The sequence below is a fragment of the Eurytemora carolleeae genome, unplaced genomic scaffold, assembly GCF_000591075.1.
Source record: "Eurytemora carolleeae unplaced genomic scaffold, Eaff_2.0 scaffold1160, whole genome shotgun sequence".
Classification (NCBI taxonomy): Eukaryota; Metazoa; Arthropoda; class Copepoda; order Calanoida; family Temoridae; genus Eurytemora; species Eurytemora carolleeae.
The window spans coordinates 1337-21479 of NW_019397045.1; the positions used below are offsets into that span (position 1 = coordinate 1337).

The 20143-nt window shown below is 34.6% G+C and overlaps 3 protein-coding genes across 3 annotated transcripts in view; all 3 read right to left on the reverse strand.

The window, feature by feature from the left end:
* Positions 1 to 2169: 2169 nt before the first annotated feature.
* On the reverse strand, positions 2170 to 7817 carry LOC111711390 (uncharacterized). The gene is made up of 7 exons (XM_023485732.1): positions 7756 to 7817; positions 6942 to 7076; positions 6094 to 6192; positions 5161 to 5246; positions 4909 to 5014; positions 4577 to 4707; positions 2170 to 3973 (listed from the first exon to the last, which is right to left on the reverse strand). The coding sequence occupies exons 2-7, from the start codon at positions 7068 to 7070 to the stop codon at positions 3934 to 3936; spliced, it is 591 nt and encodes a 196-aa protein (XP_023341500.1). The 5' UTR covers positions 7071 to 7076; positions 7756 to 7817; the 3' UTR covers positions 2170 to 3933.
* LOC111711378 (uncharacterized) lies at positions 7622 to 12485 on the reverse strand. The gene is made up of 7 exons (XM_023485720.1): positions 12402 to 12485; positions 11646 to 11708; positions 10649 to 10988; positions 9696 to 9915; positions 8998 to 9027; positions 8289 to 8330; positions 7622 to 7715 (listed from the first exon to the last, which is right to left on the reverse strand). The coding sequence occupies exons 1-7, from the start codon at positions 12405 to 12407 to the stop codon at positions 7622 to 7624; spliced, it is 795 nt and encodes a 264-aa protein (XP_023341488.1). The 5' UTR covers positions 12408 to 12485.
* Positions 12486 to 13325: 840 nt separating this feature from the next.
* Positions 13326 to 20143, reverse strand: part of LOC111711381 (uncharacterized) — a 16956-nt gene continuing 10138 nt past the window's right edge. Inside the window, exons 3-7 of the mRNA XM_023485724.1 lie at positions 19392 to 19530; positions 18724 to 18779; positions 17422 to 17622; positions 13985 to 16866; positions 13326 to 13452 (exon numbers count right to left, since the gene is read on the reverse strand). Of these exons, the coding sequence (XP_023341492.1) occupies positions 13326 to 13452; positions 13985 to 16866; positions 17422 to 17622; positions 18724 to 18779; positions 19392 to 19530 (3405 nt within the window). The remainder of the gene's footprint in view (positions 13453 to 13984; positions 16867 to 17421; positions 17623 to 18723; positions 18780 to 19391; positions 19531 to 20143) is intronic.

Here is a 20143-nt window from a genome sequence, read left to right on the forward strand (position 1 = left end):
AGAAACTGTAGCAGGGAATACCCCTGCACACAAATAGAAAACAACAAAACGGAAGTATAAGAAACATAAAAGCCCTGATTAAGCACTTAACGTCATATTAGCCTGGAGAATGTAGGTTTTTTACCTAGCTGGATCCAGATTTTGCTACTGGCAGCTTTAAATATACTTTTTAATAACAAGCCTGGGTAGCTGTTATTAAGTATCTAAACTCGTTGGAAAGTCTTTAATTTTTCTAGAATCAAGTTTTAAGTGTAAGCACTAAAGGAGTTCAGTACGGTCAGGTTCTTATACAACTCTCTACAGTTTCTTGTGGCTGAACAGAACCCTGTGGAATAACATAGCATTACACCCTACTAGGAAAAAAGAAAATAATAGCGGGAGAAGGAGGGGTTTCTCTCTCCCTCTCTTCCCCCTCCCTCTTGCCAGAGACAAGGAAAATTGAAACATAAAAAGTAGAATCCTAATAGGTTGTGCACTATACCTGTTTATACTCTATTGGCTGAGAGGAAAAGATAGCTGTAGATGAGGTCATAAATTGAAGCACTGTGTGAAATGAACTTACAAGAATCAAGAATTTATTTGTCGAAACTATCTACTCATTATTCCATTCAATCAGTTGTTGAGTCAGACATTCCTGGAAAAACTGAAAATAAATCTGATATCTACAGATGTATGATCAGCTAGAAGATAAGCAGAAAAAATTCACTGCTCTTTTATAAATTTCGTTAAAATTTTTTAATTTAAAAATAAATTGTATAAAAAGATGAGGATACTACTGAAACTAATTTAAGTTTAAAATTTATTTCCAAAAATACAATATTGTAACATCATTTACTTACATACATGCCAAACCAAATAAATTCTTCAAAGTAATTTATTGGAATAGATTTCACTGGTATCAGTTAGGTAATGACTTTTTGATAAACTTAATTTGTTACAACTAATAATAATGATCTTCAATCATTAAAATAATTGTCAATATTTTTTGTAAACAATATACTTTTCATAAATTCTAAAAAATATCGCTGGCACAAGTATTTACAGATAGATAGTTGATAATTTAGAGAACAATTCAGATATTTAATCATCAACTAATGAACGATAGTTAGTTAGCTTAACTACTTGTTGTATAGTTCAACTAAATAAGTCTCAAAAATGCTTATCTCGATAAACAAAACAAACCGGTCACTAGCTATGTAATATATATCCGATATACACTGTATATTATACAGTGTTCAGCAGAAAACTCTGGAATAAGAAGACAACTTTTTGACTCAATTTATGACTTTAAATAGACCAATGAAAATAAGACAAAGCAATTGTGCAGTGTAAACACACCCATTTCACTTGGTATTTAAATAAGTGCCTAGTAAAACAATTGCTTTGAAAAGCATCAAATACACTTAAGTATTGCTGTAAAGTCGTCCTATATTCCTATTTCAGAGTTTTCCGGTTATCACTGTACATAATCTACAAGGTCTTCATAGACGACATGAAACAAAATGTTATTTTACATTACAGTATTAATTAAACAAAAATATATATCTTTTTATGAAAGTTCTGGAGAATTCTAGTAAGTACCCGGGCCAAGAAGGCTTGTTAACCCTATTCCTGCTGGGAAGGGGAGGGGTAAATATGACCCCCCCCCCGTACTTTTTTTTCATAACTCGAACTATTGGTCTGAGGCTGATGAAACTTTCTGACTTTTCTTAACTACCCATAGCCCTACTTTTAGGTATAAAACTGGGCTTTTATACTAACTGTCCAAATCCTCAGGCACAATGCCTGAATGACTTCTTTTTCAATCTAAATCTTTGTTTTGACCCACTTAAAGTTGTCATATTGTGATATTTTTTAGCTTTTTGTAAAGCTTATGACATAAGGAAACAGATTGCACAAGTTTTGCAAAGAAATATTTTCAAATTGTTTGCATACAACTCATTAAAAGAAATTTGCACATTTTTATTTTTTCATAATTAAACATCAGATTATTTAAAATTTTGCAAAATTTTTTGCATATTTGAAATGGCATGACCAAGAGATTTTCAAAAATGTATTATGTCATTACTAGACTTTTTATTATGCAAACATTTTCTGGTTTTCAAGTACCCCAACAGGGATAGGGTTGAATAGAAAAAAAAATATTTCTACATTAATATTTATCCTGTGTTTTTTTTATGTATTCGCGTTATTTTAAAAAAAATAAGAAGAATTAAAAAATGACCAATAAATCTGACCCAAATATTGGGCGAATAAAAGCTTTTGATTATGGTGAAGGGGGGGGGGGGGGGGGGGGGAGGAAAATATTATCAGTTAGAATAGGACATTAAGAGAAGTAGTTACATATACATATATATAGTTACATAGATTTAAACTTTATATGATTTGCAGATAGAGAACTTGAACAGCCTAAGCTTATTATCACAAAAACTAAATTTTGATTTTTGTTTTCCCATATAACTTTGGAGAAGGAAAACAACTATAGTATTCAAGTTACTATTTCAAATCAACATACGAATACTTAAATGTCGTCTTCCTAGTCCACACTTTATGTAATCAAAAGTGATATCCAGATTATAGAAATTTTGCAAGAACATTTTTCAGAGCTGACCTATTTCATAAATTGCGTTTGATCAAGGGTCTGTCCTCACTATATGCCGTAGCAAGTTAATACTTTAGAAACGAAAGTTAAGCGTTATCTTCAGTGAAAGCTAATTATTAACAGTTTTTCAGATCTTTTATGCATGGCAAATTAAAAACATAAATTTTGTGTGATCTGGGTTTATTCCTTTCATATCCAATAAACAATTAGTTTTCCCGTCACTTTAGAAAGGTCTTCTCAAAAACTTGGAAAAGGGAATAAAAATTGAAATGAAAAATCTACGAATTATCCTTTAATATTGATAAGGTTTTGTCTTAAGTCCCTTTCTCAAAATTTATGAAAACTGTCATACTGAAAATGTAAGGAAATTTTTATTTCTTCTTTTTTATATCTAACCTAATTTAAACATAAATCTTTTGAGATGTACCCTATGTCATTGAAATAATAAGCTTTATTAAAAATTACTGAAAATGTGGATTAAAGAATTTTCCAGTAGTTAACAATGACAGTCAAATTATAATTTACCGCAATGGTAAAATCGGAAACATATTTACGGAAAATTTCGCAGATTTGTAGTAACAGATTTGGAAGAAAAGTTTTGATTTTCCTTTTGTAAAATTTATATGATCTCATGATTTTGAAAGTTCGATATTCAAACATAGTGAAAAAATGACGAAATATTTCAGATTATTTGTCTGTTTGTGGGATTCTTAAGTAAAAGAAAAGCTGATGAATATTGAAAAAAGTCTGGAACAAATATTGCACAAATTTCATTTTTAAACTTCTATAATATGTGTCTCATTCTGAAAAATCCCTTGCAAAATGTTAAAACATACAATTGTTACAGTAAAAAAATGGTATAATAATTTTAAATTTGCGCTTAAAATGTATGAGGTATTAGTATATATATAGGTTCAAAGGTTGTCTATTGTTGCATTGATTTTTCAAAAAAACATCACTACTCAATGCATTAATTTTAAAAATTAAAAAGACAAATTTTACTCGACTAGATTATTTATATGAAAAAAAAAACATTTTATGTTCCACTGATTGATATAAAGATAATGTATAATATAATGTTATATAGTTGCTGGATCTTGAGTAGATAATGCTTTTAAAGAATATGAAATTAAGGAATCCGAACTTAAATCTTATCATATTTCAAACCCTGATATTTATACCTTGGCAAGTTGGTAACCTCATGTTTTTTATCTTTAATATTTCAAATTATGACCTTCGCTATGATATTGCTAGATTAAATAGTGTAATGAAATATCAGATTGTATAAATATCAAGATGAGACAATTAGAGTTTGTCTTCACTTCCTTTCCTTACAAAAGTCTCTTGTTGATTAATATCTCCGCCATTTCCCTAGATTTTAAAAATATCATAGATCATTCATTTTTACAAGGGGAGGGGGCGGGAGAGAGATTTTATGCGAATCACAGATCAAGTAGATAAAGATGCAGGGTTGCACGTCTCGGCGTCTGGTAAGTTTATACGTGCCGCAACTTTCGTGTAAGATAACACAACGGGTCTAACGAACGAAAATATTTGTATTTTTCTAACTACTGTTATACTAAAATCTAACCACGTTAACTCCCCGGAACACTAGACACACTGTTCAAATTTACAACAACCCAAAATTCTACAGCTCGAGTGATTGAGAAATTCGAAATATACAGCTAAATGCTTACTATTTAGTAAATATCTTTCAAGCTAGATAGGCAGGGCGGACCGAGTCAATGATCTATCTATGACTACCTGATCTGTGGCTTGTTCTTACTTTGTTGTTGTGATGGTAATAAAATTTAAAAATCTGAAAATTAAATTAATCACGAATAATTTGGATTCCTCTGAAAATTATTAAATTAATATCTTTAAACCGAAACTATAAGCCCTGTAAAATAAGTATTATGTAAAAGTAGGGCCGTTTATCTAACTTTTCATTTGATACTGTATCAGACATTTTACCTGTACAGAAGGAGAGAAAATTTCTTCTCATGAGAGAGAATCATTTCAAAGTTTTGAAGACCAGTCGTTTTCTCCGAATCAAACAAGGTCATGACCGATAGGAGGACCATGGAGGTAGTGTCCATAGGTAACTAGAAATATTATTATGTTAAATCTAAGGGATCATGAATTTCAGAGGTGCAATCAACTATTCAGAATATTAATATCGTAAAATGTATATCTCCGGAACTCGTGTTTAAATAGAACCCACAATTTATAAAACATTGAATCTATCCTGCTAAATTTATAATCAGAGAAAGTTTTTGAAGGGTACCGTTGTGAATTAAATTTACCGCGTGTATTGAGTTCATTAGAGCAAAGTATCTATCCTCGTATGACGAATCGCAGCACCAGGGGGAGACAAATACATCCTCCTGGTTCACAGGGGCCTCAACAAACCTAGAAAACACAAGGGGTATTTAATAAGTACAGTTTTTTTAAACTGATGTTCAATTAAAAAAGTTCACTAAAAAGCTCCAATAAAATAAAATGAAGATTAAAGAGGCTAAAACTGATTTAACAAAATATTTTTAAAAAATTCTTACGATGAGTCCAAGTCGTGTTGTATTGAAACCTCCTTGTACAAGTCGACTCCAGTACAACACAGAGACAGCTGGGATTCGAGATTAGTCTGAAAATTTCAGTATTTTAAGTTCAGTTGAGGTTTCAGATTTTAAGTTCAGTTGAGGTTACAGATTTTAAGTTCAGTTTAGGTTTCAGATTTTAAGTTCAGTTGAGGTTTCAGATTTTAAGTTCAGTTGAGGTTTCAGATTTTAAGAAAATATGGGGGGGGGGCATTCCCAGTCATTTCAATCCCACCCCATTTTTGTGTAACCAATGAAACGTCAGATATTTAAAAACAATTGATTAGTTTGAGTATATACATACCCCGCATACTGCATGTACAGAGTAAACCGTATTGCTTGACCTTTTGGATAGAATCAGTGGAGAGTACAATTCCTAGTGTACACCACTTACATTACCAATCTATACTGTTTAATCTACAGGGTGTCCCACATCAAATTAGACCGCGTCAATGGGTCTAAATTACGATTTGGGGGACAAATCAGAAAATTTAAAAAAAATGAATCATCTTGAAAAATTTAATAAGGCTAATAGAATTTTTTTTTTGCAGAAAATGCTAGATTCTTCGAGTATTATATGTGTAATTTGGCGTTAAAGATTGGAGAAAGTCTAATATGATATGGGACGCTCTGTATGTCTTATACCAAAGAACTGAAGAGTGAGGACCCATAAAAATTCATGGAGTTGCATTATTCCACTCAGGTTGTAGATAATTCAATTAAATTCAAAATAATTATTCATATATTAAAACCTATAAATTTCGCATTCAATTCAATGCATTCGTACATAGTTCATTTTTCAGTATATCGATATCCATTTTTTTCGACGTCAACCTATATTCCTATTCATTTTTCGCAAACACTCCCTTTAAGTTTTAAAAATGAGGAAAATACCTTTGGATTAAACCATCTTGCAATCCTTATATTGATCATGTTCACCGTGTTCGCCACCAACAATTTGTGCATATCCTCAGGAGGCAGTTCAACAAAATCCTGAATATGTGTTCAACATTACTTAAAGGGACTCTGGACAACAGTAAACATTAGTTAGTTTACTGTCCCGTTTCGTCTTACATATATACTGTACAGTGTACAGCGGCGTATTCAGGGGGGATGCCCCCCCCCCACTGGACCAGTGAAATCTATTTATTTCAGGGGATTTTTCAGGCCCCAACAGGTGCTGAGCCCCCCTGGAAGGAAAATTTAAGCCCCACCCCCTGGTAAATCTCTGAATACGCCCCTGATACTGTACAACTTGCTCTAGCTGCCTACAGGTCAGTCCGGTACTTTAAATAAATTTAGGAGTTTACAGTGACCCTTCATGTCCGATTCACATACCTTGTACTTTTTATATCCCTTTATATTAGAAGGGAATACGTAAAATCCTTATTTAACTTTCAGGTAGTTCATTATCAAAAATAAAAACTTGAAGAGACTGGTCAACAGAATTTCAAATGTTTCTCATTTTAAACAGAATTAACAATGTTTCTCATTTTAAACAGAATTTACAATGTTTCTCATTTTAAACAGAATTTACAATGGTACCCGTTCGCCCTTCATTGAATAAGAAAGAGGTCTTCTCTTGATAAGATTTAGATTCTCTCAATTGGCTGCCTTTTTACTACACAATATATGCGCACTCTTGTAAAAATAAAAAAAAAACATTGAGTTAGAAGAAACGACAAAACATAGCGTGAGACAACGAGACATTGTACAATTTTATTTACCCCCAATGTACCGACCTGAAGACTGTTGGCGAACCGTACAATTCTCTTGATACAGGTTTGATATGCGTGCATTATTGTAGACTGTGATATCTTCTTCCCAGTTAAAGCGCACTCTAGAAATGCGCGACCATGCTCAATCTCCATTGGAACCTGGTGATATATCTTGTATATATTGTATGATGTATGATGATGATGATGATATTAATAATGATAATTTAGTTATAAAAATAATGATTTATGATTTATATTCAAAATAATTAAAATAATAATAAAAAATTGATGAAAAAATCACAAACAATTTTGAAAATATTTTTGCATTACACGGCTTTCAGAATTTTCGTTTTATTTTCTGCAAAACTTTATCAAATATTTGTTTGCCTTAAAATTAAGATTTTGCGAATTACAGTGTTTTTAAAATAAAATGATATGTGATATTTGATATAAATATAAACAGAGGACATACAGTTGGGCAAGCGGGGGAGGTAGGGTTTCTATGCACAACTAGTTTTTATTCATTTTTAGATAAGTTTGACAACATTTTGCAAAAAATTTCCTTGAACCCTAATAAAGATATGCTTCTGTGTTGGTTTTTAAAAAAATAGCTTTTGAAACAATGCACAACTATCAATTCAAGAATTAATTATAAAGCTACAGAGCAAGATTTGCGCTATTATTGCGCATTGCGAATGGAAACCCTAGTGGGAGGGGTCCTGGGACCTGTCAAGATGTTGAGGTTTGCATAGGCTCACGTAAATATGGTTTAATCCTCCATAACATTTTTTCTTAAAACTGAATGTATAAATTATCATTAATAGGCGAATAAACAAACCTGAAATCTAACTCGTTCGTCGATTGCCGCAAGTTGTTCCAGAAACAATGTTTCCTAAAAAAGCATAAATACTAGATTGACATTAAAAATAAAATATAAATCTTTTACATTCCCGTAAAATATGAATTTATTTATCATACACTAAAACCCAGACATTTGTACCTTTCGTACGATCATTTCTAAATCTGGGGCCTCTCAAGGGAGAGAATTTCTAGGGGGCTCAGCACTCGTTGGGGCCTGAAAACCCCCTAAAATCAATAGATTTCACTGGTCCAGGGGGGCTTAGCCCCCCCTGAATACGCCCCTGTTAATGAGAAAGACGTCGGCGTTAAATTCTTGAAAAAACCACAATTCGATAAAAAAAAATTCTAAAACATATAAATATTTCATTGATCCTAATTCAGACAAAGGTTTGATACAGTTATAAATTGCCCAACCATAAATAAAGGATCACTTAAAATCTAAATTTACGTCCTTTAAATTTTTCCCGAGATTAGAAATCATGTTACAATCCTTTACAACCTCATGCTAACATTATATTATATCCTCCCGTTTCTATCTTCCAAACTTGGGCACTGGAAATAATATTTTTATCAAAAGAATTTCAAACCTGGTCCCTGGTCCCTGGGTATACTACTTTTATTAGAAATATTCCAAACCTGGGCCCCGGAGTGGATATACTACTTTTATTAGAAATATTCCAAACCTGGACCCTGGAGTGGTATACTACTTTTATTAGAAATATTCCAAACCTGGGCCCTGAATATACTACTTTTATTAGAAATATTCCAAACCTGGGCCCTGGAGAGGTATACTACTTTTATTAGAAATATTCCAAACCTGGGCCCTGGATATACTTCTTTTATTAGAAATATTCCAAACCTGGGCCCCGGAGTGGATATACTACTTTTATTAGAAATATTCCAAACCTGGATATAATATTATTTTTAAAAAAAATCCCAACCTGGGCCCTGGATATACTATTATTATTAGAAATATATCTGAACCTGGGCCCTATAGAACAAATGTTTGTTCTAGAAATATTTATACCTGGGTCCTAGAACCAAATTTTTTAATTAGAAATATTTTCAAGATCCAGTGGTTATTTTGAAAATCTTTGATTTTTAATATTTTCCTAATTATTTAAAATTTGTTATTTACTGAAAATACCCCACTATACTTGAAGAGGCAAAACTTAAAAATTTGAAAATTTTATTACTCTGTTTCTTAAAAATATCCAACCTATTTGTGTCCTCTCGACTACTCGAGTTCCTGAAGATATAAATAAATTAATTTTCAACCATTGAATTTCAAAGCTACAGGGTGTTCCAGGAAACTTGACACTTTGGGATCAAAGACGACCTTCAAGGGTGGTTTTCAAATCGTTCAGTTTCCTTAAACTACCTGTGCAATGTGCATTTAAATTACCTGAGGTCATGACTTTTAACTAATCCGAATATTTAAGGTCCAACATATCAAAACCCTCCAATAAAACGGGAAAACGCGACTATTTTTCAGGAATTGAGGACTTACTTGTCTAAATGTGTATAAATTCCAGCTATAAAGAATATAATGTTATCTATTTAGATCTAGACAGCTCTGCAACTTAGTCATACAACTTTTCGACGGCCTCGCAAACCCTTACCTTTGTCGCTAACTCACTTATACTTTTTTGTAGCCATAGACGTATGATTTTTTTAAATGTAATGCGCGTGTTCCAAGCTTAAGTTTAATAGGAGTGACTGGGCCAAATACTGCTCGATTTTGCCGTGAGACCTTGCACAATGCACATCTTGGTTTGCAGTGTGTCTCATAAACAGAAAATAATATTTCATCTTCTGTTTAAGCAGAATTTAGATTTTCCTTGATATATCATTCATCTTATTATTTAACACTAACTAAGTGTTTTGTTAAAATCCGGATACTTTATTTAGACCTACCATAGATGGGCTGAATGTTGGAACTGTGTTCCTGAATCAGTATTGTTGGGGAACGGGGAAGAAGAATCCTGGAACGGTTTGATGGGAACAGAAGAGTTTTGGAACACTGGGCTAGAGTTTGAATATTCCTGGAATGGAGCGGAGGAGGAGGATGAATGGAAGTTTGAACCCTGCTGAATGGAAGGTTGGTGGAGTCCAGAATTCACAGTGTTGGTTATTCCTAAACATAGTTTATTTAATAACTAGCTAAGGAACCCAGCTTAGCCTGGAAACTGACATATTTTTCTATAAAAGTCATCCTACTCAGTTCCCAACTTTTAACACAAGCTAGGAATATTTCAGTGGTTCTAGCGAATTTTCAGATTAAAATGACAAATCATTCAAAAGATTCTTGCGTTATGATCAGTCATAAATAATAAATAAATAATCCTTTATCTACATATGTTTACAGAGGCAGTGACCCAAAAAATGATGGAACTATGCGGCGACTTTTAGATCATCTTTTATCTTCCTGCCAGAAATTTGTCCAACAAATTCATAAGTTTTGATTTTTGAGATGTCCATTTGTCAAAAATGTGGTTTGTCCAATGCCCATTCTTGTATTTGAAGTTAACAAGAGATATTTAAAAATTAGTCCAGATTAACATCATTGAATAGGATTAAAATTTTGCAAGTTTTTCCGAGGATTTTTCGGTTAAAATTGGCGCATTTTCAAATATAATAATTAATAAATGTCGGCGTTTTTCTCAGCAAAACTTTTCCTTTGTAACCATCTCTAAACTTTCCCTGGAGCATGAGACTTACCACAAAAAATTGGCCCAATCGGTTCAGTCGTTTGACGTTTATTGGATACAGACAAAGAGACAAACCCAATACCGGGGTTGATTTTTTAGATTTAACCTTAAAAATCAAAGACGATCTTTATGTCCTCTCTAAAGTCTTCAAAAACTTACCGCTATGCCTGAAGATGGTTCTTGTCTGTTGAGAATGAGTTTTCCCCGCATTTCTGTTTTCATATTGAAGATTACTACTCGTGTTATTATCAGCAGTCTGCAGGCTGGATTCAAACTTCATCTTCTTACTCTGCTCAAATTCTGCCCGGGCATATCCTTGACCATCCTCCTGACTGTATCCTGGTCCGTCCTTGTATCCAGGACCATAAGAACCATGAGGACCATAATGTTCTGTATATCGACTGTTTAAATCCCCATCAGATCCTCCATTCGTTGTGAAAGGGTGGCCAATAGAGTCCTGGGAGCGCTTCTGTCCAGCCCCGGTGTTTACATCTTTCATCTAGAAAAGTTGATAGAGGGTAAAGCCGCAGTGCTAAGGATCCAGTTAATTTTGATGCGGATCGGATCCGGATCCTGGATCCGTACTAAAAAAATGGATTCCGGACCCAGGTGATGACTATATCTTAAAGATTTACTAAATGTTTTTTAACATATCAGAATTGTCAAATTTGTTTTCTTTTTTTTTCGCTTATTTTTATGCTAAAAATTTATGAACAATTCAGAGATAAGAATATTTTTTTAATCTCTCTTTTTTCAACTGTTCAGATTTGATGTTTGAGAGTATAAATTTTTTTTTTGCTGTTTTTGGTCGATATTTTGACCCTTGGGTCCGGATCCGTGGATCCGTATATTTTTGCGGATCCGGATCCAGGACACCAAAATCTTACGGATCCGGATCATAAGCACTGGGTAGATGAATTCAGTTTTTGCCAAAAAGTCTGATTTTTATCCCTAAATTTCTGAAACCCGATGTCGTTCAGCAGATTAATAAGGAAATGTCTAACATCCTTTATCAGGCAAAGTTAAAGGGTACCGTTGTGAATCTGGGAAGCCCCTCCTTAAATGGAAGGTCACTTGAAAATATGCTTACAGCCCCATTGAAATTATGTTAACGCTCCAATATCCCTTTAAAGAGTCAATTATGATTATTCTATACCTGAGCTTGATGTGCCTCTATGGTAAAGGATAAGCCATCTCTACCGGGAGCAGAAAGGGAAACCTTGACAAAAATAGAGATTTAATTAATATTTAAACACCACTTGGAATCCATTTCATTTTGATGCGTATCCGGGTCTTGAACATTTCTGAATTTTTGAACAAAGTAAAAAAAAATTGTTTCTCCATTTGCTTTTTTATTGCAAAAACTTGATAAACCATTCAGAGATTTGAAAATTTTAAACCATTTCTCCTTTTTTCCACAGTTAAGATATTTTAAATTTACATTAAATAAATGTAAAATAAAATAAGATTAAGCATTTATATGCGATTAAGAAACGGAAGGATTTTTATAAAATGGCTACCGAATGCGGATAAAATGGCCATCAAGTATGGATAAAATTAAAAGGAGATAAAAAATTGAAAATTTAATTTGAAAAAAAACGTGGTCGAGTATGGATTTTAAAAACAGCGGTAAAATATGAATAACATGGCGATCGAATATTGATTAAATGGCGGTTGAATAATCAGAAAATAACCATTGAATTTGGATGAAATGGCTATGGAATATAATACCGGTCAAATCTTGATAAAATGGCGGTCAAATTTAGATCTAATGGCAGTCAAATATGGATAAAATGGCGGTCAAATATGAATAATAATGCAGTCAAGTATAGATAAAAAGGTGGTAATCAAATTTGAAAAATGGCAGTCAAATATAGATAAAATGGTAGTCAGATGTGGATAAATGAGCAACCTGCATTTTCTGGAAAGGAAATAATGATGGCGCTGGTTCTGTTCTAGCATAAGCTTTGTCAACCTGAACACATTCATTTATTTATTTAATACGGACTTTTTTATAAAAAGGGTTTTATGGGTTGGTCGGAGGTAGAAAAGTTGAATCATGAATAGTTCCCTGTCCATCAAAAACAATTTGATAAGGCCTCAAATCCAATCCAATCCAAAAATATCAAGTTCAATCCAATCCAATCCAATCCAATCCAATCCAATCCAATCCAATCAAATCAAATCCATTCAAACCAAATCAAATCAAATAAAATCAAATAAAATCAAAATAAAATCTAATCAAATTAAATCTTATCCAATTTATATCCAATCAAATCAACTCAAAACAAGTCAGAACAAATCAAAACATATCAGATCAAATCAATAGTAATCGAGTTCTGAAGATAAGCTTATAGTTATATGACAAACTAAATGATAAATCACTTGGAACGTTATTGTGTTCTCAGCTCCATTACACAAACATTGGATAAAAATGTATCATTCAAAGTATATTATACCATGGTTCTTCCTATACCTCCTTACAATTTTTAAATACTCCCCTCCCCCCTCCCCTCCCCAACTATAAAGGGGGGGGGGGCTAAAAATTGGTTTTAACACCGGGACCAAGGGGGATGTGGGGCTTAATGCTTTATCAAAGATTTAAACTGTTGCCTTGTAGTTTGAAAAAAACCGTAATGTATTTTAAAATGAAATTTGATGTCTATTGAAATCGATTACTTAACCCCTTGGCCGGTCAGATTTAACTCTTTATCTTTATCTTTATAAATAAATAAATAAATAAATAAAACAGTCACCCATCAGTCCACCCGACATGCGTGATAACTGGATAAAGTAAGGGAAGGGTGGGGGGCTTTAAATTTTCAGAATATTAACCCTAGAAGTATCTAACCTTTAGTACAGCATCTATCCCCGCTATGGTACAGTTGAGATCATTAGGCTGAGTTTTAGCAGAATATACTTTAGCAAATCCACCTTCGCCCTTCAACGCTGTCACTACAAACCTGCAACAACAACTATATATAAATTTGTCTGTTTGTTTGTCTGTCCATTTTTCTGTCTTTTTGTATCCAATAAACGTCAAAACAGCTGAAATGATAGAGCCCATATTTTGTGTTGTGGGACTTCACGTTTACATGACCCCAGGGAAGGTTTATGGATGCTCAAAATTAAAAAACTTTGTATGCAAAAGTTCTTGGATTTTTGTAAAATTTTAAAAATGCACACAAAATTATTATTAAATCCGCGAACTTTTTTGTTTGTTTTTGTTTTACTTTGCACAAAAAGAAGATGCTCAAAGATAGAGCCACAATTAAAAGTTGAAACAAAAGATGGTCGCGAAGCGCCCTAAAAGCCTAGTAATAGTAATGTATAAAATTTTACTAAGAATTATAAAATGTTCCGCTTACGTTGTACTAAAAAAAGGACGTTTTAACGATCGATTTTCTTTAACTTGAAAAAAAAATAATAGCTGAAAATTACTGGCCAAGTTTTGAACGGGATATTTATTTAGGGAAATTGTTTTAAAAACCTTACTTGTCTTCTCCTAAGGTTAAGCATGATTTGACTCGTACATTTGGAAGTTTATCCTCCATCTTGATATATCCATGTCTCTGATGAACAGGAACATGAAGACAGCTCAGCAGCTTCTCCTGCCATTCCATAGAAAAAGGATTATAGTTGGTAAAATCCAACCTCTCATCAACTCCTTCTAGCATAGGGTCAGCGAGGTTTAGAGATAGATCAGCCTCTGGAGCATCAGTAATGTCCAGGTTAGGTTTAGTAAAATCCAAAGGTACCTTCAGACCAGTCCTGCTAAGAGAGGGTGCTCCAGTCATATCTAATCCTGGAGCATCAGTAATGTCCAGGTTAGGTTTAGCAAAATCCAAAGCTATCTTCAGACCAGTTCTACTAAGAGAGGGTTCTCCAGTCATATCTAATCCTGGAGCACTAGTCAGATCAAGTCCAGTGGATGGAAGGCCATGGTTGACTTCAGTCGTATTCAATCCAGGTCCAGAAGTTAGATGCAGGACATCACTAGTACTGTTAAAATGAAGGTGGGCAATACTTTGCTCCTGAACCCTTAACCCAGTCATGCTTAATGTTGACACTGTGTGCTTACCATCAGAAACTACTTTTGAACTTTGGTGAAGAAGACTATGCTCAACCAACTCAGATCGTTCTTTGGTTTCCAAAAAGCTGGGATGAACAGAAGTCTCAATATGGTTTTCATCAGCACTTGGTTTCTGTATAACCTGCTTGAACTCAGCCAACATATCTGAGAACATCCCTGTCTGATCATCATCCTGAAGGTTGCCAGAACCCATTCGTTGCCTAAAATCAAAATGTGCTCGGTCCTGCTTGAAAGTGGTAGAGCTTGACATGCTAGATTTGTCTCCTACATATCCAGATGCACAATTTGAAAGTAATCCATTTCCAGGTGTGCGAGCACCCAGAGAAAACCCAAGTCCTGCTGTATTGTCAGCTGTTTTAAAGTGTGTGCTCACCCCTGTGTTCCCCCAGTGGGATTTACTATGGTCTCCTCTTGTGGTTCCATGTGTTGTATCAGCTCCACTGCTGCTGCTGCTGGACTTGTAATGCTCTCTTGAAGTCTCAACAATGGGAGATAAGGGAGTTAGGGGAGGACCTTCTGCAACAAAATCAGTTGGCGGAGGAGGGGGCATAAAAAAACTGTCATCGTCTTTCTTATTGCTTAAAAAAAGCTGCACGTCACAGGTGTTCTCATCTTCCATTGGGACAAAGCTTCGCCCAGTAAAAGGAGTAGAAGAAATTTTGGACATTTTGTAGAAATCATCTTCATTTGGAAGAACCATTGTGGCATTTCCAATCATTGGCTTAGCAATGCCGAGAGATTCTTCTTGCATTTTCTCGTCTTCATCCAATAACTTCTCCTGTTCATCTAGGGGCATCCACTCAACATTTTCGGCAGGTGTTAATATTCCAGTCTTTGCTCTAGAGTGCATGGAGGGTTGAACAAATCCTGGTGGTGGCATGTTTTCATCATTTTCAGTATCAAGCATCTGGTTTTCTTTATCAAAGTTAGAACCAGGTACATCTACAGCTTTCCATTTCTTTGGAGGTTTGACTACAGCATTCTCCTTGTCATCAGAGAATATTTGGAAAGGAATCCTTGTTGCGAGTTTGGGAACCTCTTCAGTTTTATCAACAAAGATCTCAAACTTAGGAGCTGGAGCAGAGACCAAAGCAGGTTCTTCATCTGAGAAGATTTGAAACTGATGTTTGGGAGCTAAAGCAGGTTCTGATGTGTTGTGATCCATTTCAGAGGATGTGGACCAAAGCTGTTGCATCAGAGCTAAGGCTTCCTTGGTATTGACCGTGGGTGAGGGATGGAACAATGGTTTTTTGTGACCATGAGGTGAAGGGGTTACAGAACCCTGATTTTGACTTCCAGCAAGGTTTCCAGAATCATTAATGTAACCCCTTTTATAAGAACTGTCAGAAGATACAGTTGATGTATCAGGATTGGAGGAAGATTGGAGACTTCTAGAATCCGATAGACTAGGCGTTGTTACCAGTATTTCAGGCTTTTTGTTCATCAGAGCCATTTTTTTAAACTCTTCCATCTGCCTAGCCAATTCCTCTTGACGCTCAATCAACCTTCTCTCCATCTCCACCAACTCTTGCTTCTTCTTTTCTATAGCCAAAGCTTCCAGATCAGCCTTCTCTTTTATTCTCCACTTGACAGCTCTTAATTCTTCAAAACTAAACTCTGTTGCTCCCTGATAAACCTTATCTTTGCAATACATAGACCTCTTGGTTGGATCTGGAGGTTCAAACAGAGCTATTGGACAATGCAGGGTAGGATCTTCTTTGTCAAGTTTCCTAGCAGAAAGAATATTACTTTCTCCAGGGTTAAGCATATGAGGTGCAACAGTAGAACCTGCCTCTACATTATCTTCATGAACAGCAAAAGCTGGTTTGGCATGCTGACTGATTTTGTTTAGAGGAACATTGATAGCTTTAGGTCCCTTGGTGCCACTATTCCATTTTCCTGCAGCGAGATGATTTTCTTTATAATCCTCCTTAACAGGAATTGAGTGAGAAGCCTTATCAGAACGCTTGATGCTGGAGGGGGCATTCTCATCAATGAAAACCTTGAACCCTCCTGTGTTGTTAGGTTTAAGGGGAAGCTTTAGAGGTTGGGATTGCAGAACCCCTGGTCCTCCAAGCTTTACAGAACCAACCCTAACACTGCCAACTTTACCATGCTTTCCACTTGTTTTCAGTCTTCCTAGAGCTGATCGTTCTTCCTGCTCTTCTATCTCCTCAGCAGGTATTTCTTCACCATTTAGACGTTTTGCAATCCTTGCTTCAAACTGGGCCTTCCTAGCAGCAAGCCCTTGCTTGGCCTCCTTATCTGTCAGAGCATCTAATCCCTATCAACAAAAATTCCATTATACTTTAAATTTTTTTAATGAGGTCGTTGTCAACAGAATTCAGCATGGAATTGCCATTTTTTGTTGAAAATTTAATTAAACCAAGTTGTTTAAACAAATGAGATAAAAAAACCAAACTGCCAATGACGACACCATAAAAGAAAAAAGTTCCCCTCTCTGAATAAATTTATTTAGATTTAAATTTACTTTGATAGATTGAGTATAAGTTTTAAAATGAAAAAAGGTGGCTAAAATCGTATTACAGTGAATCCCAAATATATGAATACATAGCAAGAGTTTTTTTTTGATGTCGTAGTCTTTAACACATTTAAAATCGAATGCCGCGAAAAACAAGTTTACAATATCTATTCTATAGCAGTCCTACACATTTCAGGGCTATTAATTTACTTTGAATTAAAAAAAAACCAAGTTTCTTAAGAATGTTTAAAACACTTATGACTCTACAATGATATTTGTTATTTTACCAAAAATGCGAAAAATATTGTACTTTGATTAAAAATCGAATTAAAAATGTGTTTTGAAATTAATGTTTACCTTAAGAAAAACTGCTTCAGCAGATTTGAAGTTGTTTGAAGTTTCTAGATGCCAGGACCAGGCATCAAATAATCCAGCCTGCCTTGTACATATACCATTCTTGTACATGAAGTTGTACACATCAATAGGCTTAATCGCCATGCTAGCGTACTTCAACCATACCTCCAGGTATCTCGGGTCCAAACTGTAGTTCTTATCATCCTAAAAGATACAAACTATTTATTAACAGAAAAAACGCAAATTGATAGGTAATTTTATTTATCCGTTAAATTGAGAAAATTATCGGTTCATTTCCATTTCTTACCAGAATTCTTCATTAATTTAAAAAAAACTTAATTTCTTTACGAAACTTTGGCCATCCCTACTCAAATCAAATCAAGTTTAAATCTGAAAGGGAACCCAATGTGGAACCCCCAGACTGCCTTCAGGGCACCACGCACCACCGTGCAGATATCAGCCTGGAGTACTACAGAAGACATTTAAATTTTTGTTGCAAAAAAGTATATATTTATTTTAGGTTTATTAGGCATACTAGTGCATAAAACTAACTATTAAGACGCACTTAAATGTTGTTATTTATTCTCGATTATTCTGTAGTTCTGTAGTTTTTTAACGAATAAAACACGAATGAGTTATTTCACTCGTTAACGAAATTTTCAGTTAATTTGAAAAAACTTATCTCTGTAGAATCCTGGTATGCCATTATCAAGATATAAACAATAAATCAAATATTTTATTATATTAAAACTTTATCAATTGTAAAAATTTACATGACTAAACTGACTCTGAGGAGGACCAAAATTCTATAAAAGGTTTAAATACCCCTCCTTAAACCAGCCGTTCCCCCCTTCCCCCTCCCCCCGATTTACGCAAAAGTTCGTTAATTATAGTTCGACCCCCACTATCACTTTATACACATTCAAATAAACAGTTTGTTTTTAACCTTTGTGACAGAAAAAATCTCAAGGAATAATAATTGTCTTAAAACATTTTTTTAAAAAGTGAATATTTGCAAATTATCTTTTTTCCATCTGATAATCTAAGTTCGTTTCCCTCATGTCCATTTGACAGCCCAAATTTTTATTTTGAATAATCTTTTTTGTTTGTTTATTTTTTTGTGATTTTAAACAAACATTTTTTATAATTTTTTTTTCGATTTTGATGGTTATCATATCGTTAGAACTGACGAGGGTCAACCCAGACCGAAACATATATTCAATAAATGTGGAACTAACATCTACTTTTTTACTCTACAGAGGTTTGGTCCATCACCATCTCCGAATTTTAAGTTTCTGAACTCACCTTGAAAGCTTCAATGCACTTCTGTATTAACACGTGAATGTTGCCTTCCTTTCCTCCTGAAGGAAAATAAATAATGAGCTGCAAAGATCAAATTGCCCGGAGGCCGAATTTAAAGAATTACATTTAAGCCGCCGCTCAAATATGGTTGGTTTCACTTAAAATTGTATTCAATGTTTCAAGATTTAAGCCGGCGCTCAATTGAAACCGGTTTTTGGTGGATTAAAGACACGGCTCAAATTCATTAAATTCCGACACGGGTAATTATAGTTACTTGACCCCCCGGCCCCCCCCCCAGCCTAGCATTTATGTTAAGTTAAGTGACTGTAAGCGTAATTTCAAGTGACCTATTATTAAAAGAGGGATATGCCTGATTTACAACCATACCCTTTAAACCTTTATGCCAAGAAGGTTTATGTAGATATTCTTTTTTATATAACGGGAAATTGAGTGCCAAGAAACTACACGAATATACACTAACACGGAGTGTACACTGTACACTGTAACCTAGAGTCTCCCTGCACTCAATCTTCAGCTATACGAATGAGGGCATCTGAATATTGTTGTTCAAACAAGGTACCGTTGTGAATCGGACATGCCTATCTGTTAATGGAAGGTCATTTATAATTACGCTTAAAGTTACTTTAAGTCATGCCCTAATTTTTTCTTACCTTTAGGATAGGACTGTTCGACCCATGAAATATATCTGTACCAAGGATCCAGTGGATCTGAACCATCATAAGATCGGAGCTCCGTCTCATATTTGTTCCTCTCCTCATGGAGCAGTTTCTGAACATCCTCGTCACGGCCCTGAAACATTCTGCTGTTACGTTATCAGGCGTAAATATTCTAATAATGTCTCCTTTCAGAGATTATGAACTTTTAACAAAAAAATTGGGAATTTTTTGAGAGAAAATTGCGAATTGCGAAGAATTATAATCTGATAATTCAAATATATTTTTTCCTCCTTAGTCCGACGCTTTTCCTTGTAAATGTACCCGTCCGAAGTTTGTACTGGTCCGACGTTTGTACCAGTCTGACGTTTGTACTGGTCCGATGTTTGTACTGGTCCGACGTTTGTACTATCCGACGTTTGAAAGTCTTATGTTTGTACCGTCCGACGTTTGTGCTGGTACCAGATTTACTTAACATTATCTCAGGGATAGGTTAGGTTAAGAAAAATTCTATGGCGAGCGCTACGGCTGTGATAGGAAAGGGGGCCGAATACCGCGGCTAGGACATGTTCGGACAGCGCGCTACGACAAAATGTACAAAATCTATAAGGGGGAGGTGATGATCCAAATAGCGTTCTTTATGAAATTCCTGCATCTCTTTTTGCCCCGACAAATTATGGAGAAAGGGGATAGGGGTATATTCCTAGAGAACGATTTTTTGACCCCAACCAAACTGCCAATGACGACAC

Coding starts and splice junctions, on each gene's coding strand:
- LOC111711378 (XM_023485720.1), bottom strand. Junction 10,989..11,645: donor TAGAGGCACATCAAGCTCAG/GTATAGAATAAT, acceptor CAACTTTTCTAG/ATGAAAGATGTAAACACCGG. Junction 9,028..9,695: donor CAACATTCAGCCCATCTATG/GTAGGTCTAAAT, acceptor TTATATCTTCAG/GAACTCGAGTAGTCGAGAGG.
- LOC111711390 (XM_023485732.1), bottom strand. CDS start 7,070: ATGGAGATTGAGCATGGTCGCGCATTTCTAGAGTGCGCTTTAACTGGG. Junction 5,015..5,160: donor CAACACGACTTGGACTCATC/GTAAGAATTTTT, acceptor TGTGTTTTCTAG/GTTTGTTGAGGCCCCTGTGA. Junction 3,974..4,576: donor TTTTCTCTCCTTCTGTACAG/GTAAAATGTCTG, acceptor TTTAAAATCTAG/GGAAATGGCGGAGATATTAA.